The 24,627-nt window shown below is 43.2% G+C and overlaps 1 protein-coding gene across 2 annotated transcripts in view; it reads right to left on the bottom strand.

The window, feature by feature from the left end:
• ankrd13c (ankyrin repeat domain 13C) overlaps nucleotides 1–24,627 on the bottom strand; it is a 119,519-nt gene that overhangs the window by 57,927 nt on the left and 36,965 nt on the right. For both annotated transcript variants that reach the window (XM_068037249.1, XM_068037250.1), the window contains exon 3: nucleotides 962–1,066. In XM_068037249.1, the coding sequence (XP_067893350.1) occupies nucleotides 962–1,066 (105 nt within the window). The remainder of the gene's footprint in view (nucleotides 1–961; nucleotides 1,067–24,627) is intronic.

The following is a 24,627-nucleotide window of genomic DNA, read 5'->3' as shown; positions in this document are numbered from 1 at the left end:
GCCAATATCACTACTTGCAATCACCATAGGCATCAATCACAAAACCATATCAAGGCCTGGCTATTTTGGCCAGTTCAATCAGCTGTTTGCACCTCACTGAAGTGCGATTACGAGTCATTATGTCCTTTTAAGCAACTCCACCGCTTTTAGTCATCCCCAATGGCCTGCAACTGCTGCTTAAAAAGACGGTGAAATTGACTAGATTGTTGTCTCCTAATGGACCAGATCAAAATCCCTTAACAGGTTAATTGCTTGTGAATTGCAGACCACTTTGTCTCCAGTGCTCTTTGTAAGCCGTGCAGTAGCCATTTGCAAGCAACTACAAATTTCCCCAAAGAATAGTTGTACTGAACAGTCCTTTGATTCAACATTAAACTTGCATCTAAATGTCAACTTGCTGTAAATGACAGCTCGATAATCCAATAAACGGGTGCAACGGCTGCTTCACATTGAATACAGAATATGTCAGAACCACTCTGGTTCGTCCAGCAGCTAAACTCAATCCTCTTCAGTCAACTGTTTGACACAAATCCATTTTTAAACAGGTGCAAGGTCAGCAAGCAGTAAAAGATAAAGATCCCCTCAGTGGGGGTCAGATTTACTCAGTACACTATGTATCAGTGGCATTAGTTAGAGAATGGATTATTAATCGCCTGATTACACCGGCCACAACATACAGTGGGCAAATTACATTGACATCAAAACCCCACTATACGTGGTGGGACTATACATCAATAGATTCACTCCAAAAGACTGTTCTTTTTCTGTAGATACTGAGACTACAGGAACAGGGAAGCTGGAGGGACTAAGGGAATGAGGGCTTCAGTGACGGAGAGAGGGAGGGAGCAGAGTCTCGACTCAAGAGCAGGGGTGCAACTGAAAGAGAGTGGGCGAGATACATATTAATGCAATTTGTTTTATTCCAAATTTAAACAATTGAAATAAAAGTAGACCGCCTTACTCATTTGTCGGTCTCCATAGCTGATGGCTTCTGCCAGCGGGCTCCATCCCTGAGCATTTTTCACCTTTACTACAGCGTTGTGAGCTAGCAGTAAATGGGCACACTCTGCAATGCAAAAAATGCATATTGGAAAACAGTGAGTCAAATGACTATAATGCACAATTAAGTTTGGATAACCACCTCCAACTTCACTTCGATGACAAGTACTCACCAGCAATACTGGTTACTTTCAGTTAAAACAAAATGAATTACCAACAAGGTGATTTGCATTATCTCAGTTTGTTCAAGTATGAGTAATAAATGTTTCATCATTACTCAGCAATTTTGAAGTATCAGTGGAGTATCTAAGGAGCAGGTCATAAAAGTGCATGGGTTAAAGGGAAACAAAAGTCTAACAAACATCTAACCAGCAACACCCCCACCACTATCTTCAGTGATGGATCGCTATTTTAATTAGCATTCAAGTTGAGAATTTCAATCAACAGTTTAGCTGGTAAAGACAGTGCAAAACTGCCATACAGATGAGGAAAGTCTTGGATTCAAATCTCCAAGTCAACTCTTAACTGGGATGGAAATGTGCATGCTACAATTGTCTTCATTGCACCTGGGTCAGGAAATCAATCAAGATTCATACTCCTGTACACGTAGACGAGTGATCGGGTAACACTGACTTTACCAAACTCACACAAAGAGCGTCCCCATGAGAAAGCTGGAATGGTATCTCAGCATCTTCACATGAAGGGGGAGGGAAGAAAGCAAGAAAGAATAAAAATAAAATGCATGACTCAGTACAAAACAAAATACCAAGATTTGAGAAAAGACGACTAAATTTCTTTGTTTTGTTTTCACATTCTAACAGAGTTCCCATGACATTACTCACAGTAAGTCAAAGGGCAAACTGTTTATTAAAAAAATTGAACTTTATACCATATAATTCACACATTGCCCTTTCATACTAGTAATGCGGAGCTATGCTTAAATGTGCCTTTTAAAGGCACAGTCTAGTAACTAAGCAAACAGTCAAAGGTCAATCTAACTGAACTGTTTAGTGAGGTAATACTGCAAATTTCCAGCTTCAGCATGAAATCATAACCCTTCGTTTTCTCTCTTTATACTTTAAGCATGACATCTGAGAAGTGAACAGTTCAAAATGACAATTATGCAAACCACAACAATGAAGTAAAAAGGGCATGGATTCAAAGTTTTGCAGTATAAAACACAAGTTATTTAATTTTTTGCTTTTAGTCTCAGCAGAATTGCAATTCTTTTTTACATTTCATACCAGCCTCCACGACTTTTAACCAACCACTCCTGCCACACAAAGCGCAGGGAATTTCAGTAAAGATATAGTACCTATTTATATAGAGTTGACAGCTAGTCTACGATCAGGAACGTATTACTTATGAAACACTGGGCAGTTCATTCAAAAATACCCTGTTGTAGCAGAGGGCAGCTTCATCAACAGATATATTTTCACATGCAAGCCATTCTCTAAAGTCACAATCAACTGAGCTATAAAGTTTTCTTCTTCATATGAAACTCCCTTAACCAAGTATTTCCTTAAAAAAATACATATTACTCAAATATCCAAAGGAAGTAATATTTCAGCGTTTGAAGGAACTTACTTTGAATATCTGTAAAGAAAACCTATATTGTTTTAAATAAAGGATCTGCTTTGTTTCAGTTGTAGTATATCTAAAACAACCAAAGATAGAACTTGCACTTATTCAGTGCCTTTCAAGTTCTCAGACATCCCAAAGCACTTTACAGCCAATGAAGCACTGTTAATATGCAACCACTCTGGTTATGTTGGCAAAATTTGTATAAAGCTTAAATAAGAGTGAGGTATGTGATCAGTTAATCTGTTCTGGTTGTGTTGGTTGAGGACTAAATGTTGGCTAGGACACAGAACTTCTCTGCATTTCCAATAATGCCACTGGATCTTTTGCATACACCTGAGGAGAAGACGGAATCTTGGTCTAAAATCTCATCTGAAAGGCAGCACCTTCAACAATGCAATACTCACAGTACCGCACTGAAGCATTAGCCCAGGTTAAGATGACAAACGGAAAATGTGTACAATCTCAGAATATACAGCAACAAGACTGGGTTGGAAGGGAAGGAACTAAGCAACTGCCTGAAACGCAGAACTCAACTATTGCTGATTTAAGTTCAAACTCCAAACTGTGCAATTGTCCACTGTTTAAAAACTAATCCCTCAAACCCACAAAGTCCCCTCTTGTGATGTAGCAGGTGAGACTGAAGTGGAAAAATCAGTTGGTTGCATAAAACTTTTTTTAAAAATTGCCTTGCTAGTTTGTTTGGTTGTTGGTGCTTACATTTTCTTTTTAATTGCCATCAATGGCCCAATTTAGTTTAAGGCTTACACAGGTAGGCTTTTTCTGATCCCACAGATCTCAGCACTGAGTTGCAGAATAGTTCAGTGTCAGCAGAATCGGCCTGTATTTACTGAGGGCATCCTACAAGATTCCAAAAGATCTTTATACCACTAAGCGACAACTGACCAATATGAACAACTGACTGCAGACAGGAACTTTGAAGCTGAAGCCTGCCCAATCTGCACATCAGATACTTATAACATTGCAATTTTAGCTCACTTAGGACTAATAAAGTTTGTCTTGTATTTATAAACTTCATAACCATGCAGCTAAAAGTACAAACTGAACTTATTAAATGGCAAAGTTTAAAAAATACAGTTTTACAATTGGCTTTTTGTATTTATTAGCTGTTAATACAAAAGCCAGAAATTATTATACACAGAGGCTGATAATGCAGCAAATTCAGAGAATTCACAATAATTTCTCAGAATTCAGTTTGTCACATAATTCAGCCCAAAAAAGGCTACCAATTTTCAGTTTTCCAAGGATATTCCTGGTTCTTCCATTTCATACATTTACAATGAAAATTTTAACAAACAAAACATAACAGAAGATGGTGACGTACTGGAGAAACCTTTAAAAAAAAAACAGTAATTCTATTGCACACAAAAACTTGATCCTATATCCTATATTTAATATGCTATTAAAAAGTGACGTTCTCTGCACCGAAGGTTTTGACCTTGGAATATCATGCCAAGCAGGTTTCCAGTAACCATGACAAAGAGAAAATAGATTTTGGGAGAGGCAGTAACTATGATTTCGTAAACAGCATTGACACATTTAAGGTGAATAGATAATTACAGCAGGAGGAAGTTTGTGTGGAGTACAAATACATAGATCTATTGGGCCTCAAGATCTGTTTTTGTACTGTAGACAATATGCAATTCAGTACAAGAACTCTGAATGAGAAGCTTGGCCAATGACAAATAACACAGTTCTAAAGCAATTGCCTTCAGTTTTTTTTGATAAGTTATTTGTATACTTTACTTTGACCAAAATGTCTACCTTGCTAGTGTTCTCCACATTTTAAACACAAACTATTAAATTTGCCCAAATTATGTCCTGTGCACAAAAAAACAGAACAAGTCCAACCTGGCCAATTACTGCCCTATCAGCCTACTCTCGATCATTAGTAAAGGTGATGGAAGAAGTCATCAACAGTGCCATCAAGCGCCACTTAAATAGCAATGACCTGCTCACTGACGCTCAGTTTGGGTTCTGCCAGGGCCACTCAGCTTCTGACCTCACTACAGCCTTGGTCCAAACATGAACAAAAGAGCTGAACTCCACAGGTGAGTTGAGAGTGGCAGCCCTTGACATCAAGGCAGCATTTGACTGAGTATTGCATCAAGGAACCCTTAAAACTGGAGTCAAAGGGAATCGGGGAGAACTCTCCACTGGTTGGAGTCATACCTAGCACAAAAGAAGATGGTTGTTGTAGTTGGAGGACAGGAGTTCCTCAGGGTAATGTCCTAGGCCCAACCATCTTCAGCTGTTTCATCAATGACCTTCCCTCCATCATAAGGTCAAAAGTGGGGATGTTCACTGATGATTGCACAATGTTCAGTACCACTCGCGACTCCTCAGATCCTGAAGCAGCCAGTGTCCAGATGCAGCAAGATCTGGACAACATCCAGGCTTAGGCAGATAAGCGGCAAGTAACATTTACACCACAGAAGTGCCAGACAATGACCATCTCCAACAAGAGAGAATCTAACCATCTCCCCTTGATGTTCAATGGCATTACTACTGCTGAATTCCCCACTAACAACATCTTGGAGGTCACAGTTGACCAGAAACTAAGCTGGACCAGCCATATAAATACTATGACTACAACAGTATGTCAGAGGCTAGGAATTCGTCAGCGAGTAACTCACCTCCTAACTTCCCAATGTCTGTCCACCATCTACAAGGTACAAATCAGGAGTGTGATGGAATATTCACCACTTGCCTGGATGGGTGCAGCTCCAACAATGCTCAAGAAGCTCGACACTGTTCAGGACAAAGCAACCCACTTGACTGGCACCCCATCTACCACCTTTAACATTCACTCCCTTCACCACCAATGCACAGTGGCAGCAGTGTGTACCATCTACAAGATGCACTGCAGCAACTCACCAAGGCTCCTTCGACAGTACCTTCCAAACCTACGACTTCTACGACCTAGAAGGACAAGAACAGCGGATGCATGGGAACACCACCACCTGCAAGTTCCCCTCCAAGCCACACACTATCTCGACTTGGAACTATATTGCCGTTCTTCGTTCTTTCACGGACACTGGGTCAAAATCCTGGAATTCCCTTCCAAACAACACTGTTGGTGTACCTATACCCAAGGACCTCAGCAGTTCAAGAAGGCAGCTCACCACCACCTTCTCAAGGCCAATTAGGGATGGACAATAAATGCTGGCCAAGCCAGCGATGCACATATCCTATGAACGAATAAAAAAAACTCAGCACCAAAATTGGACGGTGGGGGATGGGGGAGGGGGCAGGTAAGAGAAAGTAAAAATACATAGTTTAAAAGGCAAAAAAGTAATAAGATCCATCTTATATGGTCAGATAGCCCCTTTAATGTCATCAATAATGCATCCTTGAACTATTTCCTTGTGCAAGAGCAATTTCAGAATCTGCTTTAAAACAGATGACCAGAGAAATTCCAACAGGTCATTGTTGCTGTCAGACCCAACAGGGTGAGGGGGAGGTGTAAAATTTCCAGTCTATTGATAATTTTACATTATAGTCAGCTTGGGAGTAAAACAATCACACCAATTTTTGTGCCAAGATTATTACAGGAGGAACTATGGGAACTGCAATACTGAAAATGACAAAAGGAAGTTGCCTTTAGAACCAAGTTAAATGTCCAGCTCCAATCAAAACTGAATTTTTAGGCCTTGTTTGTTAGCACACCAAGAGGGTGGTCTTTGGAACTGTGATCAGAAGGTTTTCCAAGACCCACAATCTGACACAAAATGACAGCTATGTCCTCTTCAGCATCTGCTCTCTACAATTCTTGGGTTTCACTGCATCTGTTTAGCTCTTGCGTTCCTTAGCTCAAGAAACTTTTCAAAGCTGTGTGGGTGGTAAAAACATTTGGATGCATGGATCATTAAATTAGATGGGGTAATACCAGCTGAAGCCAAAATCTGTTAATTTAACTTGGTACAGTCCCCACTGCTTATAGCGGGTGCATTAGTGCTAACGTGGTTTACCTGCTATGAGGTGGATGGCAAAACCTCAGTTGCAGTATAGTGCTCTCTGCGGCCTGATTAACAGGCTCAACTGTAAATAGTTGCCCGTAATAACCATGGCAGTATAAGTGGTAGTAACTGTATTCTCGAAGTGATGCAAGGGTGTTCACTGCAGTTCTGAATATTCCTTCAAATTTGGATAAAAAGACATATTTCCTCAGCAATTCCTAGGATTCTAGAGAAGTGTACATAGGTTTTACTGAAGCAAAAATGTGTAACCAAGTGTACTATACAGGGGAATTCTGGATAGTTTGGCTACCTAAAGACCCAGGTCAAGGGCATTATTTGTCTGGTCTTACCTTAATACGGTACCTGTTTTTGTGCAATGCAGTTCAATTCTCTCCTTTAAAATCTTGAAGACAATAAATAATCTGAAATTTGTTAAAAATTTATTCTAGTTTTGAAGCTAAACCATCAGCAAGAGCCCATCTCATGAAGCTTTCAATGCATGATGAAAAAAAAATAAGTTGATTAGAAAACAAAATTATCTGTGAAAATGTTTAATTTGTTTCTTTTCCTGAAGTGTCAACTCTTATTGAGGTACAGGTCCATGAATTCTGATTGCCCTTCTTACATCACTCAAGTGACCATTCTTCATGCACCCCACCCTAGTGATAGGTTATTAAACTTCAGGCACCAAGCCTGGATTTCATTCTTAACAGATGTTCACATAAGAACACTCTCCAGCAGGGGCAACTGAATATCAATCAAAAACAGGATATCGGACTGATAATCCTCTCCCTTGCCTACAAATACCGAAACCACCTATATTGCCACATCAGTCAACTCAGTACAGTGCAGTCCAGGAAATGAACTGGGAATATCTGGTTTCTACAGCTAGGCTATATACTGATTTTATCATTATGAGGAACCGTTAGCTTTTATTCTTCTTATAAATCTGACATCGTAAAAGCATTACACCCTGACAATTACTGGGTAGGTGAAGGGATCACAGTATCTTTCCATATAAAACAAATCAGACATAAAACACCAAGTTAGGAGGAACAGCAAGTTGTATAAATGGCAGCAGGAATATAAAAAGGGACAGACAGAATAAGTGGGTGGATAAAACCGTAGCAGATGGAATTCAATATGGGGAAATATGAGACTACCCACTTTGGAGCCAAGAAAAACATCTCAAGAATATTTTCTTAATGGCAAGAGATTATAAATCACAGAGGAACAAAAGGTCTGGGTGTCCAAACACACACCACTAAAAGCCAGCGCACAGATACAAAAAAGGTTAATGGAATGTTAACATTTATTTTTGGAATACAATGCACAGAGCTTTGGTCAGAACTCATCAGGAGTATTATATTCAGTTTTGGGCACCGCACCTCTGCAAGAACATAAACAGCGCATATTAACCAGATTAAGTTATGAGGGCAGGTTGCATAAACCTGATTTATAATTCCCTTGGGTTTGGAAGGTTGAGGAGTGATCAAGGTTGTTAGAAATGATAAACGGATTCGATAGAATAGATACAGAGAAGCATCTTCCCGAGTGGGGGAATCCAGAACAGGGGACACAATTTTAAAATTACAGCTAGGCCAGAGTCAGAAACCTGTGGCTCTGGAGCCACATGCATGCTTTAACATCTCATTTGTGGCTCCCAACCCTTTCCAGTTGGATTGCATTATCATGAAAAAAGCCTAAAAAAATTAAGTCAAGAAAATGACAAATCAAAGATCAAAACGGCAACAAAAATTTCACTGTTCAATTATTCATCTGTTCAATAAAAAATGTAGTTTCTACACTGTCAGGCTTCAAAAGTGGTTTGGCACTTGAGCAGCCTTAACAATTGAGATCAAAAAATGCAAAAAAAAAATTCAAACACATTGGGCTGGGTTTTAAAGGCCCTCCGCCGCCAGGAACTGTGGCAGGGGGTCAATGAAGATCAGTACAGTGGAGGCCCGCTACCAACCCTGACGCCTCGTACTGATCTCAGCTGCGGCGGCGAGGCCTCGATGTGGCCACCCCGCTGCTTGGCAATGGGACTGAATTAAAATATGTTAATGCCTACTTACAATGCAGGCTACAGCAATTCAGCCACCACGTTCCAATCTTTATTCTTGCGGCCGTTCAGGAAAACGAGACGTGATACCTGTGAGGAAGAGGGAGGAGATGATTTTCTCTGTGTGGGAGGGGGAAGCAGGGTTCAAACACTGCGGAGTTGTTGTGGGTTGATGGGAAGGAATAAAAGACAAAAGGTTCTGAACTTTGGGGGGGGGGGGGGGTGCAGGAATGTTGTTATATGCCATTGAGGGGAATGGGAGAGCGCGTGGAAAGATCATTTTATTCATTTTTGCAAAACTTTACATTAACTGGCCCCATAAATTTTAAATGTACATTGAGGGCTGTAAGCCCTTTAAAAATTGTGCTGGCAGCTGCGCATTGGCACCGGATGCTGTTGCTAGTGACGGCTCACCCACCCCCTCCACCTCATCGCGGGAGGCGGGTGCCACGGCCATGCAAATGTGCTGCCGCATTTGAAATTGCAGCAGCTCCGCAACGTGGTCCCCATGCGTGCGGGCTGCATTTTTTAATTACGTCCACCGCCTACTTTGGCGGCAGAGTCTTCAAATGCATCCCATTATGTGCATATACCTCTAATTTGCGAGAAAGTTCTTCAAAAAATATTTGTTTGGTTAAAAAAAGATTTGCAGGGAAAAAAGGGGTTATAAACATCAAAGAATGGTAACAGCACAGAAGGCCATTCAGCCCTTCATGTCCATGTTGGCTCCGTATAAGAGCAACTCACTCCCCTGCCTTCTCTATTCATCCAGCAAATTTTTTCTCTTTTGACAGCCTCGATTGAATCTGCCTCCAACACACTCTCAGGCAGTGCATTCCAGATCCTAACCACTTGCTTTTTTCCCCTCATGTCACTGTTATTTCTTTTGCCAATCATCTGAAATCTGTGTCCTCTGGTTCTGGATCCAACCGCCAATGGGAACAGTTTCTCCCAATCTACTCTGTCCCGGACCCCTCATGATTTGAACAGATCCATCAAACTTCCTCTTAATCTTCCCTTCTCCAAGGAGAACAGCCACAGATTTTTTTTTAATTCATTTCATGGGATGTGAGCATCGATGACAAGGCCAGCAATTGTTGCTCATTCCTGATTACCTTCAATAAGGTGGTGGTGAGCTGCCTTCTTGAACCGCTGCAGTCCATCTGGTGCAGGTACACCCACAGTGCTGTTAGGGAGGGAGTTTCAGGATTTTGATTCAGCGACAGTGAAGGAACAGTGATATATTTCCAAATCAGGATGGTGTGTGGCTTGGAGAGGAACTTGCAGATGGTGGTGTTTCCATGCGGCTGCTGCCCTCGCCTTTCTAGGTGGAGGGGGTCACAGATTCAGAAGGTGCTGCCAAAGAAGGCGTGGTGAGTTGCTGCAACGCATCTTGTATATGGTACACACTGCTGCCACTGTGTGCGGCGGTGGAGGAAGTGAATGTTTAAGGCAGTGGATGGGGTGCCAATCAAGCGGGCTGCTTTGTCGTGGATGGTGATAAGGTTCTTGAGCGTTGTTGGAGCTGCATGCATCTAGGTAAGTGGAGAGTATTCCATCACACTCTTGATTTGCGCCTTGTAGATAGTGGACATGCTTTGGGGAATCAGGAGGTGAGTTACGCGCCACAGAATTCCCAGTCTCTGACCTGCTCTTGTAGCCACAGTATTTATATGGCTACTCCAGTTCAGCTTCTGGTCAATGGTAGCCCCTTGGATGTTGATAGTGGGGGATTCAGCGATGGTAATGCTGTTGAATGTCAAGGAGAGATGGTTAGATTCTCTCTTGTTGGAGATGGTCATAGCCTGGCATTTGTGTGGCGCAAATGTTACTTGCCACTTATCAGCCCAAGCCTCGATATTGTCTAGATCTTGCTGTATTTCTACACAGACTGCTTCAGTATCTGAGGAGTCACGAATGGTGCTGAACATTGTGCATTCATCAGCGAACATTCCCACTTCTGACCTTATGATTGAAGGAAGGTCATTGATGAAGCAGCTGAAGATGGTTGGCCGAGGACACTACCCTGAGGAACTCCTGCAGTGATGCCCAGGAGCTCAGATGATTGACATCCAACAACCACAACCATCTTCCTTTGCGCTAGGTATGACTCCAGCCAGCGGAGGGTTTTCCCCCTGATTACCATTGACCTTAGTTTTGCTAGGGCTCCTTGATGCCATACTCGGTCAAATGCTGCCTTGATGTCAAGGGCAGTCACTCTCACCTCACCTCTGGAGTTCAGCTCTTTTGTCCATGTTTGAACCAAGGCTGTAATGAGGTCAGGAGCTGAGTGGCCCTGGCGGAACCCAAACTGAGCGTCACTGAGCAGGTTATTGCTAAGCAAGTGCCGCTTGATGGCACTGTTGATGACACCTTCCATCACTTTACTGATGATTGAGAGTAGGCTGATGGGGCGGTAATTGGCCGGGTTGGACTTGTCCTGCTTTTTGTGTACAGGACATACCTGGGCAATTTTCCACATTGCAGGGTAGATGCCAGTGTTGTAGCTGTACTGGAACAGCTTGGCTAGGGGCGCGGCAAGTTCTGGATGACAGGTCTTTAGTACTATTGCCGGAATATTGTCAGGGCCCATAGCTTTTGCAGTATCCAGTGCCTTCAGTCGTTTCTTGACATCACGCGGAGTGAATCGAATTGGCTGAAGTCTGGAATCTGTGATGCTGGGGACTTCAGGAGGAGGCCGAGATGGATCATCAACTTGGCAATTCTGGCTGAAGATTGTTGCAAAAGCTTCAGCCTTATTTTTTGCACTGATGTGCTGGGCTCCTCATCATTGAGGGGGGGGGATATTTGTGGAGTCACCTCCTCCAGTTAGTTGTTTAATTTTCCACCACCATTCACGGCTGGATGTGGCAGGAATGCAGAGCTTAGATCTGATCCGTTGGTTAAGGGATCGCTAAGCTCTGTCTATCGCATGCTGCTTACACAGTTTGGCATGCTAGTCGTCCTGGGTTGTAGCTTCACCAGGTTGACACCTCATTTTGAGGTATGCCTGGTGCAGTTCCTGGCATGCCCTCCTGCATTCTTCATTGAACCAGGGTTGGTCTCCTGGCTTGATGGTAATGGTAGAGTGGGGAATATGCCGAGCCATGAGGTTACAGATTGTGGTTGAGTACAATTCTGCTGCGGCTGATGGCTCACAGCGCCTCATGGATGCCCAGTTTTGCATTGCTAGATCTGTTCGAAATCTATGCCATTTAGTACAGTGATAGTGCCACACAACACGATGGACGGTATCCTCAATGTGAAGGCGGGACTTGGTCTCCACAAGGACTGTGCGCTGGTCACTCCTACCAATACCGTCATGGAGAGAAGCATCTGCGGCAGGCAGATTGGTAAGGACGAGGTCAAGTATGTTTTTCCCTCGTACTGGTTCCCCCACCACCTGCCGCACACCCAGTCTAGCAGCTATGTCCTTTAGGACTTGGCCAGCTCGGTCAGTAGTGGTGCTACCTAGCCACTCTTGGTGATGGACATTGAAGTCCCCCACCCAGAGTATATTTTGTGCCCTTGCCACCCTCAGTGCTTCCTCCAAGTGCTGTTCAACATGGAGGAGTATGGAGTCATCAGCTTAGGGAGGGCAGCAGGTGGTAATCAGTAGGAGGTTACCTTGCCCATGTTTAACCTGATGCCATGAGACTTCATGGGCTCCAGAGTCGATGTGGAGGACTCCGAGGGCAACTCCCTCCCTACTGTATACCACTGTGCCACCACCTCTGGTGGGTATGTCCTGCCGGTGGGACAGGACATACCCGGGGATGGTGATGGCAGTGTCCGGGACATTGTCTGTAAGGTATGATTCCGTGAGTATGACTATGTCAGGCTGTTGCTTGATTAGTCTGTGGGACAGCTCTCCCAACTTTGGCACAAGCCCCCAGATGTTAGTAAGGAGGACTTTGCAGGGTCGACAGGGCTGGGTTTGCTGTTTCCGGTGCCTCGGTCGATGCCGGGTGGTCCGTCCGGTTCAACTGAGTGGCTTGCTAGGCCATCTCAGAGGGCATCTAAGAGTTAACCACATTGCTGTGGGTCTGGAGTCACATGTAGGCCAGACCAGGTAAGGGCAACAGATTTCCTTCCCTAAAAGGACATTAGTGCACCAGAGGGGTTTTTACAATGGTTTCACGGCCATCATTAGTCTAGCTTTTGATTCCAGATTTATTAAATTCAAATTCCACCTTCTGCTGTGATGGGATTCGAACCCATGTCCCCAGAAAAATACCCTGGGTCTCTGGGTTACTAGTCCAGTGATGATACCACTACGCCACCGCCTACCCCAAAGACAGATAAATGGAATTAGCCATAATCTAAGTGAATAGTAGAAGAGGCTTGAGGGGCTGAAAGGTCTACTCCTGTTCCTAAAAATTACCCTGGTCCAGAAACCTCTTTATTTTTTTTTAAACATCACATCTATTGACTACAGAAAAGACTAAACAACTAGGCTGTATTCTCTTGAAATGATTGAGGGGGATTTGATAGAGGTGTTCAAAAATAACAAAAGAAATAAAATAAACAGGTAGATTATTTGGATGGGTAGGTAAATTCAACACAAGAGGTTATGACCTAAACATAAGCACCTGATAAATAAAGGTTCGTATTAGAAGAAACATTTTCCAAAGAATGGTGAAATGATTTGCTGCGAGTAGCGATTAATACATTCAAAAAAGGTACTGGATACTTACTTAAAATGCACGAGGAGAAAGCAGTAAAGCTACAAGAAAGCAGGAAAATAGAATTATACAAAATCAGCAACCAAGAAGGGTCTTAATTAAGTGCAGGTCAAATAGGGCTCAAGGATTTTCTCTGTGCTGAAATTTTGAATTGCTTTCGAAACAATTCTTTATACCCACATTTACATGAAAACTTAAGCTTAAGTGTTGAGTGGAGTGTGCTACAGGAAAAATGTTCTATTTGTTAAATAAATTGTTTACTCCCAAAATGTTCTTTTTGGCATATCTACAAAATTAGTTTCCATCAATAAAAATACATCATGCAAAAGAAAATCTATTAGTTTATTGAAAGACCATAAATTGCAAAAATATACTTTAAAATTTCTTTCAAATTTTTTAAACAAAGTGAAAGTTGCAATAAGAAACAAAAATCAAGCCAGGTTCCAGGTTCTTTTTTAAACTGATTGATTATTTCAAATGGATAGATCACATTACCCTTAAAACCATACTACAGACCATATCAGACTTTACAAACTTATATGGACAGTGTTGCAAACCACTGAGGTACTCAGTAACATTTTGTTGCAAGCCATGCTCCAAGAGCTAACAAATCCTCGTGGAAACCGTCCAATGTGTTGCACTACAGAAAGATGTTAATTAGATTTGCACTCACATTTACCCCTGGTTATATGGTGCATCAAGTATGTCAAAGGCCAAAGAAGGAGGCAGACAGCATAGTTATCCCTAGTTATATGAGCACTGCACAAGTTGCAAAACATATGCAAGACTTACAACTGGTGCCTTTGCAAGGCTACTTTAAAATGTGGTGTTTCTGATTTCTTTTAATATAAAGACTTTTGCAATTTGACTCCCACTATTCTTCGCAAGAAAAGACAAATAAATAATCTGCTCTGTGACCTGCCACCACTGCTTCTCAAAAGGTGAAGAACGTCTTTGGTTGGGGTTGGGGTTGGGGGTGGGGGTGGTGGTGGTGGGTGAAGTGGTGGTGGTGCGGTGGCAGAGAGAAAGATAGAAAGTGCACTCGCATAGCACATTATCCTCAGGAGGTCCCAAAGGATTTTACAACACTGAATCAAAGGGCGGCACAGTGGCGCAGTGGTCAGCGCCGCAGCCTCACAGCTCCAGGAGCCCGGGTTCGATTCTGGGTACTGCCTGTGTGGAGTTTGCAAGTTCTCCCTGTGACCGCGTGGGTTTCCGCCGGGTGCTCCGGTTTCCTCCCACAGCCAAAGACTTGCAGGTTGATAGGTAAATTGGCCATTATAAATTGCCCCTAGTATAGGTAGGTGATAGGGAATATGGGATTACTGCAGGGTCAGGATAAATGGGTGCTTGTTGGTCGGCACAGACTTGGTGGGCCGAAGGGCCTGTTTCAGTGCTGTATCTCTAAATAAATAAAAAATGTGTGGATTATGCGTTGTGGTCATAATGGAGCTCGTCCAAAATATACATTAAAAAAATACACATTTCTACCTCAGAGATATGTTCTTCTGAGAAAAACAGAAAAGGCTGGAAACATACTGTAAGTGAAATCAGCATCTGTGTAAAGAATAGACAAGTTAAGATTTTGGATGTAACTAGTCATCAGAATTGAAAAATAAAAAATGAAGTCATGTAGATAGAATCAGAACAAAGGAGAGGAAGGGGCAAAAAAAGTACACACGAGAGGAAGCATTGGTGGAATGACCTTCAATTTGCTTAAAAGGGAAAAAAAAAGTTAAACAGCTGAGACGGTCTCTGCAGCGCACAGGAGATCAAAGTGACTGCTTTGCCAAATACTTCCCTTCTGTCCACACTTGCAATAGTTAGCTTTGTTGCATGCTACTTTACATTTGTAAGCATCTTTCGCCTGGACAATATGGAGACCTCTGGCTGCAACAATAATTCCTCAAGCCTTCAACTTTAACCTCACTCTTTTCAGTAGAGAATGCTAGTCATATTGGATGGCTCTGTTGACATGGGAGTGCGGAAGGGGGGGTGGTTGTGGGTGGAGCAGATAGAAGAGAAGACAGAATGACACCAGACAACCACCTGTTTTTGCCAGTTTCACATTTCAATTTCAGACCATATTTACCTTACTGCTTCAGGCATCCACATTTTCTTTGTTTCACTCATCTCTTTAATTTATTTTATGCTTTTTCCCCATTATCTGATTTAATGACCATTTGAGCAATCAAAACTCTCCTGCTTTTCCTTTTAAAACAGACCACAGGTTATGCCACTGATACTTCATCTTCACTAAAAGCAAACATTGTTGTTTTCCCCCCTCCCTTTTGTTCTGAATCTATTCAAATGCTTGTTTATGCTTCACTTTTCAGTTTTGATGAAAGTATTTTGGTGGAACCTGTCAGTTCTCTGCACAGATGCTGAATTGATCTGTTGTATTTCTCTAACATTTTCTGCTTCATGTTTCATTTCAAGCAGGTGCAGGATTCTTCTGGTCAATTTAAGTCTCTGTTCCTCCAAGCTACTTCAGTGATATCACAGTCAGGTAGGAAATATCTGTGTTGCGAGGCAGTTCCACATATTTTAATAGGAGGGTACAGCTTTAGACCAGCATTGAAACTGATCTGGGACCAAACTCCAATTATACTTCAGAATTTATATCAAAGACAAGTGTTTATTAGCTGAGGTGTAGAATATAAGAGCAGGGAGGTTATGCTGGAACTGTATAAATCATTAGTTAGGCCACAACTTGAGGACTTTGTGCAGCTCTGGTGACCTCATTACAGAAAGGACGTAATTTCACTCGAGAGGGTACAGAGGAGATTTACGAGGATGTTGCTGGAACTTGAAAAATGCAGCTATGAGGAAAGATTGGATAGGCTAGTGTTGTTCTCCTTGGAACAGAGGGCTGAGGGGAGACCTGATTGAAATGTACAAAATTTGAGGGGCCTGGATAAAGTGGAGGAGAAGGGCCTATTTACCTTAGCAGAGAGTTCAGTGACTAGGGGGCATAGATTTAAAGTGATTGGTAGAAAGATTAGAGGGGAGATGAGGAAAACATTTTTCAGCAAGAGGGTGGTGGGGGTCTGGAACTCTCTACTGCCTGAAAGGATAGTTAAGGCAGAAGCCCTCAAGTCATTCAAAAGGAATCTGGATATGCACCTCAAGTGCCGTAATCTGCAGGGCTATGGACCAAATGCTAGAAGGTGGGATTAAAATGGGTGGATAGTTTTTCGGCTGGCACAGACACAATGGGCCAAGTGGACTCTTTCTGTGCCGTAAACATTCTATGATTCTAAGTGTTTATCATTGTTCATCATAACATGCTTGATTAGCATAAAATAAAACTTTGCCTTCCAAACAACAACAACTTATGTTTATCTAGCACCTATAATGTAATGACCTGGAACTCACTGCCCATGGTGGAAGCGGAGACGATCAATAACTGCAAAAGGAAACTGGATGGGCACTTGAAGGAAATAAACATGCAGGGCTACAGGGATCCTTTATTCAAAATGGAAAGGAGAAAGAAAGCAGGAAACTACAGGCCAGTTAGCTTAACATCTGTCTTAGGGAAAATGCTAGAAGCTATTATTAAAGACGTTTTAGCAGGGTACTTAGAAAAATTCAAGGTAATCAGGCAGAGTCAACATGGTTTTGTGAAAGGGAAATCATGTTTACCCAATTTATTGGAGTTCTTTGAAAAAGTAACGTGCTGTGGATAAAGGGGAACCAGTGGATGTACTGTACTTAGATTTCCAGAAGACATTTGATGAGGTGCCACATCAAAGGTTATTACAGAAAATAAAAGCTCATGGTGTAGGGGGTAACATATTGGCATGGATAGAAGATCAGCACTGTAACAGGAAACAGAGAGTAAGCATAAATGGGTCATTTTCTGGTTGGCAAGATGTAACGAGTGGTGTGCTGCAGGGATCAGTGCTGGGGCCTCAACTATTTACAATTTATATAAATGACTTGGATGACGCGACTGAGGGTATAGTTGCTAAATTTGCTGATGACACAAAGATAGGTAGGAAAGTAAGTTGTGAAGAGGACATAAGGAGGCTACAAAGGAATATAGATAGGTTAAGTGAGTGGGCAAATATCTGGCAAATGGAGTACAATGTGGGAAAATGCAAAATTGTCCATTTTGGCAGGAAGAATAAAAAAGTATATTATCTAAATGGTGAGAGATTGCAGAGCTGAGATAGGAACAAGGAGCAGGAGTAGGCCATTCAGCCCATGAGCCTGCTCCGCCTTTCAATATGATCATAGCTGATCATCCCCTTCAATGCCTTTTTCCCCCCACACTAACCCCATATCCCTTTATGTTATTGGTATTTAGAAATCTGTCAATCTCTGCTTTAAACAATGACTGAGCTTCCACAGCCCTCTGGGGTAGAGAATTCCAAAGACTCACAACCCTCAGAGTAAAGAAATATCTCCTCATCTCAGTCCTAACTGGCTTCCCCCTTATTTTGAAATTGTGTCCCCTGGTTCTAGATTCCCCAACCAGCAGAAACATCTTACCTGCCTCTACCCTGTCTATCCCTTTAAGTATTTTGTAGGTTTCAATTAGATAATCTCTCATTCTTCAAAACTCTAGAGAATACAGGCCTAGTTTCCCCAACCTCTTCACAGGACAGTCCCGCCATCCCGAGAACAAGTCTGGTGAACCTTTGTTACACTCCCTCGATGGCAATAATATCCTTCCTAAGGTAAGGGGACCAAAACTGCACCTAGTACTCCAGGTGTGGTCTAACCAAGGTTCTACATAACTGAAGCAAGACTTCACTACTCCTGTACTTAAATCCTCTTGCGATAAAGGCTAACATGCCATGAGCATTCCTGATTGCTTGCTGCACCTGCATGTTAGCTTTCAGTGACTTACTGACGAGGACACCCGGGTCCCTTTGTACATCTATACTTTCTAATCTCTTGCCAATTAAGAAATACACTGCACATCTGTTCCTCCTACCAAAGTGGATAAACTCACAATTTCCCACATGTTATTCCATCTGCCATGTTCTTGCCCACTCACTAAGTCTGTCCAAATCCCCTTGAAGCCACTTTGCATCTTCCTCACAAACACACATTCCCACCTAGTTTTGTGTCATCCGCGAACTTGGAAATACTACATTTGGTTCCCACATACAAATCATTGATATATATTGTGAACAGTTGGGGCCCTAGCACTGATCCTTGCGGTACCCCACTAGTCACAGCCTGCCAATGTGAGAATGACCCGTTTATTTCTACTGTCTGTTTTTTGCCTGTCAACCAATCCTCAATCCATGCCAGTATATTACCTCCTATCCCATATGCTTTAATTTTTCTAACCAACCTCCTGTGGGGAACTGAAAATCTGACTGCCCTTCATCAATTCTGTTAGTAACATCCTCATAAACTCTAACAGGTTAGTCAAACATGATTTCCCATTCATAAATCCAAGTTGACTATGCCCAATCAGATCGTTATTATCCAAGTGTCCATTTATCACATCCTTTGGAATAGATTCTAGCATTTTCCCAACAACTGATGTAAGGCTAACAGATCTGTAATTCCCTGTTTTCTCCCTCCCTTCTTAAACAGTGGAGTGACATTTGCAACCTTCCAATCTGCAGGAACCACTCCAGAATCTATAGAATTTTGGAAGATGATCAATGTATCCCCCATCTCCATAGCTACCTCTTTCAACACTCTCTTTCTTTCTTTCTTTTGGGCCTCCTTATCTCGAGAGACAATGGATACGCGCCTGGAGGTGGTCAGTGGTTTGTGAAGCAGCGCCTGGAGTGGCTATAAAGGCTAATTCTAGAGTGACAGGCTCTTCCACAGGTGCTGCAGAGAAATTTGTTTGTCGGGGCTGTTGCACAGTTGCGCCTCCCCTTGCGCCTCTGTCTTTTTTCCTGCCAACTACTAAGTCTCTTCGACTCGCCACATTTTAGCCCTGTCTTTATGGCTGCCCGCCACCTCTGGCGAATGCTGGCAACTGACTCCCACAACTTGTGATCAATGTCACACGATTTCATGTCGCGTTTGCAGACGTCTTTATAGCGGAGACATGGACGGCCGGTGGGTCTGATACCAGTGGCGAGCTCGCTGTACAATGTGTCTTTGGGGATCCTGCCATCTTCCATACGGCTCACATGGCCAAGCCATCTCAAGCGCCGCTGACTCAGTAGTGTGTACAAGCTGGGGATGTTGGCCGCTTCAAGGACTTCTGTGTTGGAGATATAGTCCTGCCACCTGATGCCAAGTATTCTCCGAAGGCAGCGAAGATGGAATGAATTGAGACGTCGCTCTTGGCTGGCATACGTTGTCCAGGCCTCGCTGCCATAGAGCAAGGTACTGAGGACACAGGCCTGATACACTCGGACTTTTGTGTTCCGTGTCAGTGCGCCATTTTCCCACACTCTCTTGGCCAGTCTGGACATAGCAGTGGAAGCCCTACCCATGCGCTTGTTGATTTCTGCATCTAGAGACAGGTTACTGGTGATAGTTGAGCCTAGGTAGGTGAACTCTTGAACCACTTCCAGAGCGTGGTCGCCAATATTGATGGATGGAGCATTTCTGATGTCCTGCCCCATGATGTTCGTTTTCTTGAGGCTGATGGTTAGGCCAAATTCATTGCAGGCAGCCGCAAACCTGTCGATGAGACTCTGCAGGCACTCTTCAGTGTGAGATGTTAAAGCAGCATCGTCAGCAAAGAGGAGTTCTCTGATGAGGACTTTCCGTACTTTGGACTTCGCTCTTAGACGGGCAAGGTTGAACAACCTGCCCCCTGATCTTGTGTGGAGGAAAATTCCTTCTTCAGAGGATTTGAACGCATGTGAAAGCAGCAGGGAGAAGAAAATCCCAAAATGTGTGGGTGCGAGAACACAGCCCTGTTTCACACCACTCAGGATAGGAAAGGGCTCTGATGAGGAGCCACCATGTTGAATTGTGCCTTTCATATTGTCATGGAATGAGGTGATGATACTTAGTAGCTTTGGTGGACATCCGATCTTTTATAGTAGTCTGAAGAGACCACGTCTGCTGACGAGGTCAAAGGCTTTGGTGAGATCAATGAAAGCAATGTAGAGGGGCATCTGTTGTTCACGGCATTTCTCCTGTATCTGACGAAGGGAGAACAGCATGTCAATGGTCGATCTCTCTGCACGAAAGCCACACTGTGCCTCAGGGTAGACGCGCTCGGCCAGCTTCTGGAGCCTGTTCAGAGCGACTCGAGCAAAGACTTTCCCCACTATGCTGAGCAGGGAGATTCCACGGTAGTTGTTGCAGTCACCGCGGTCACCTTTGTTTTTATAAAGGGTGATGATATTGGCATCGCGCATGTCCTGGGGTACTGCTCCCTCGTCCCAGCACAGGCATAGCAGTTCATGTAGTGCTGAGAGTATAGCAGGCTTGGCACTCTTGATTATTTCAGGGGTAATGCTGTCCTTCCCAGGGGCTTTTCCGCTGGCTAGAGAATCAATGGCATCACTGAGTTCCGATTTGGTTGGCTGTATGTCCAGCTCATCCATGACTGGTAGAGGCTGGGCTGCATTGAGGGCAGTCTCAGTGACAGCATTCTCCCTGGAGTACAGTTCTAGGTAGTGCTCAACCCAGCGGTCCATCTGTTTGCGTTGGTCAGTGATTATGTCCCCCGATTTAGATTTGAGGGGGGCGATCTTCTTGATGGTTGGCCCAAGAGCTCTCTTCATGCCATCATACATTCCTCTGATGTTTCCGGTGTCTGAGGCCAGCTGAATATGACTGCATAGGTGTTGCCAGTAGTCGTTTGCGCAACGCCTAGCTGTTCTTTGTGCAGTACTTCTGGCTGCTTCAAGTGCTGCGGATGTTGAATCGCTGGGGGCTTTCTTGTAGTTCAACAGTGCAATGCGCTTAGCGGCTATGACAGGTTCCAGCTCTTCATTATGAGATTGAAACCAGTCTGCATTTCTCTTCGCACTTTTGCCGTAGGTGGTCAAAGCTGACTCATAGATGGCGTCTCTGATGTGGGCCCACTTGGTCTCAGCATCCCCTGTGGGAGTGTTTTGAAGGGCTGTTACAAGTGAATTTAGAAATTTTTCTAACAGCTGTGGGTGAGAAATTCTGCTCGTGTTGATGCGCGGGTGGCCCTTCTGCTTGGAATGATGCAACTTCTTTGGTCTGAGTCTAACCTTGCTGCACACCAGGGAGTGGTCGGTGTCGCAGTCCGCACTGTGGAAGCTGCGTGTGATTTGAACACTGTTTAAGGCGGCTCGCCTTGTGACAATGAGGTCTAGCTGGTGCCAACGACGCGATCTTGGGTGCCTCCATGAAACCTGGTGACAGGGTTTAGTGTGAAAGAATGAGTTAGTGATGCAGAGGTTATGATAGGTACACAACTCAAGCAGTCTCTGCCCGTTCTCATTCATCCTTCCAACGCCATAGCGCCCAAGGCAGGAGGGCCATGAGTCATGGTCGGCCCCAACCCTGGCATTAAAGTCCCCCAGCAGGAATAGGTGTTCAGTGTTGGGGATGCTGCTAATGATGTTATGGAGTTGTTCATAGAACTGGTCTTTAGCTTCAGGTGGGGAGCAGAGAGTTGGAGCATAGATGCTGAGTAGGTGTACTGGACCAGAGGTGGTGAGCAGTCGGATGGACAGTATGCGTTCCGAGCCATTTGAGGGAGGCTCTATCATGCCGAGCAAGGAGTTTCTGATGGCGAAGCCCACTCCATGCTGTCTTGGTTCTTCAGGATCTCCATAGCTACCTCTTTCAACACTCTGGGATGTGGAATATCAGATCCGCGTGACTTATCAACCTTCAGCCCCATTAATTTCTCCAATACATCCTTCTTACTGATACTAATTTACCTCAATTCCTCATTTTCCCTAGTTGCTTGGATCTCTAATTCTGGAAGCTTTCTTTTATCTTCCTCACTAATCAAACTAATCATTTAGCTTCTCTGCCATTTCTCTATCCCCATTTAAATTCTCCTGACTCTTCCTGTCATGGACCCGCATTTGTCTTCGCCAAACCTTTGCTTTTTATGTATTGGCAGAAGCTTTTACAGTCCGTTTTTATGTTGCTGAGGGATCTGGGTGTCCTTGTGCATGAATCGCAAAAGGTTGGTTTGCAGGTTCAGCAAATAATTAGGAAAGCTAATGAAATGTTATTGTTTATTGTGAGGGGAATTAAATTCAAAAGTAGGGAGGTTATGCTTCAGTTATACAGGCCATTGGTGAGACCACATCTGGAGTATCGTGTACAGCATTGGTTTCCTTATTTAAGGATGTAAATGTATTGAAAGCAGTTCAGAAAAGGTTTACTAGACTAATACCTGGAATGGGCGGGTTGTCTTATGAGGAAAGGTTGGACAGGCTAGGCTTGTATCCACTGGAGTTTGGCAGAGTAAGAGGCGACTTGTTTGAAACATAAAAGATCTTAAGGGATCTTGACAGGGTGGATGTGGAAAGGATTCTCCTTGTGGGAGATCTAGACTAGGGGTCACTATTTAAAAATAAGCATCACCCATTTAATACAGAGATAAGGAGAAATTTTTTCTCTCGGAAGGTCGTGAGTCTTTGGAACTCCCTTCCTCAAAAGGAAATGGAAGCAGAGTTTTTGAATATTTTTAAGGCTGAGGTAGATAGATTCTTGATAAGGAGGGGATGAAAGGTTTTTTTTTTAAAATCGGGGGTAGGCGGGCATGTGGAGTCGAGGTAACAATCAGATCAGCCATGATCTTATTTGAATGGTGGAACAGGCTCGAGGGGCTGAGTGGCCTACTCCTAATTCGTATGTTTGTATTGAGCGGGGGGAGTGGGACTGACTGGCTAGCCCCTTGGAGAGCCGGCATGGACTCAATGGGCCAAATGGCCTCCTTCTGCTCCGTAGATGACTAAACAAAAGACTAATAAAACGTCCCAAGGCACTCCACCGGAGCATTAAAAATAAAATGACTCCGAGCCATATAAGGAGATATTAGGTCATATGACCAAACGCTTGGTCAAAGAGGTAGGTTTTAAGGAGCGTCTTAAAAGGAGAAACACGAGGTAGAGAGGCGGCGAGGTGTAGGGAGGGAATTCCACAGCTTCGGGCCTAGGCAACTGAAGGCACAGCCACCAACATGGAGCAATTAAAATCGGGGATGCGCAGAAGGTCAGAATTAGACGAGCACAGATATCGCGGAGGTTTGTGGGGCGGGAAGAGAATAGCAAGATAGGGAGGGGTGAGACCATGAATGGATTTGAAAACAAGATGTAGCAATGTGCAAAACATTTAATCTACAGCAACATAACTGTTGATAGTACAAAATAACTATCTCAACAATATTAAGGCTGACAATAAACATATTTTAAAATTTTATAGTTTTAATGTGGAGTCCTGTAATTTTTCATAGCACTTTAAATATAAAACAAATCATATTGTACATAAAAGAATTGAAAATTTCATCTGAACACTTCCATCTTTAAATGGGCTGCTTTACTTTCTCTTGCAGTAACGCCACCATTGAATGAGTTCCCAGAGAGGGAAAAAAAGTAAGCACTTAATAGAAATACACAAAAACATTATTGCTTCAAGATTTTTTGTACTTTACAGTCTTTCAATAAACAAACAACAGGATTCTATTAATATACTAAGTTCCTTGGAAAGCAAGCCCATTCAAAAATGTGGACAACAGATCTCACCCTTAACTGACTGGTAATCATAATACTTTTTTTATTCTTTCGTGGAATGTGGGCATCGCTGGTAGGCCAGCATTTGTTGCCCATCCCTAAATGCCCTTGAACTGACTGGCTTGCTCGGCCATTTCAAAGGGCAGTTAAGAATCCACCACATTGCTGTGGATCTGGAGTCTGAAGAGGGCAAGTAAAGGGTTCAGATTAGCTAGCTTCATAATTAACCGGGCTGGAGTTGCACAAACACAGGTGTAGTTGCCAACACAAGGGGAAGATGCGTGCAGGGTGAAGATTTCTCATAAACCACAAGGTGCTGTCTGTTCATGGTCACAGGAACAAAGATGATGTGAATTTTTAATACAGAATGTAATAAGAGTTAATTGCTCGAGGATAACGTGGTCTGCTGACATGTACTTTTGAGCTTCAGTTAAAGGCTGTGTAAACACTACGGATGTGTCTTCATCGTAATAGGACAATAAAATCACTGTGTACGAGTGAGCTTTGATTAAACAACGTCACTTTCATCTTGCGAGTGAGCTTTGATTAAATAAGGTCAATTTCATGTCAATCTGTGATTGGTGTAAGCTAATAATTGGATCTATCTGAACTGTATAATAATGATGGAATGTAATTGATCGGGGAGCTGTACAGGCTCACTGGATATGTGTGACTCCCTTGCATATGCTTGGATAAACCAGTGG

The sequence above is a fragment of the Heterodontus francisci genome, chromosome 8, assembly GCF_036365525.1.
Source record: "Heterodontus francisci isolate sHetFra1 chromosome 8, sHetFra1.hap1, whole genome shotgun sequence".
In the NCBI taxonomy this organism is placed as follows: domain Eukaryota; kingdom Metazoa; phylum Chordata; class Chondrichthyes; order Heterodontiformes; family Heterodontidae; genus Heterodontus; species Heterodontus francisci.
Note: the sequence above shows the minus strand (reverse complement) of the source record. Positions and strands in the feature narration are given on the sequence as shown.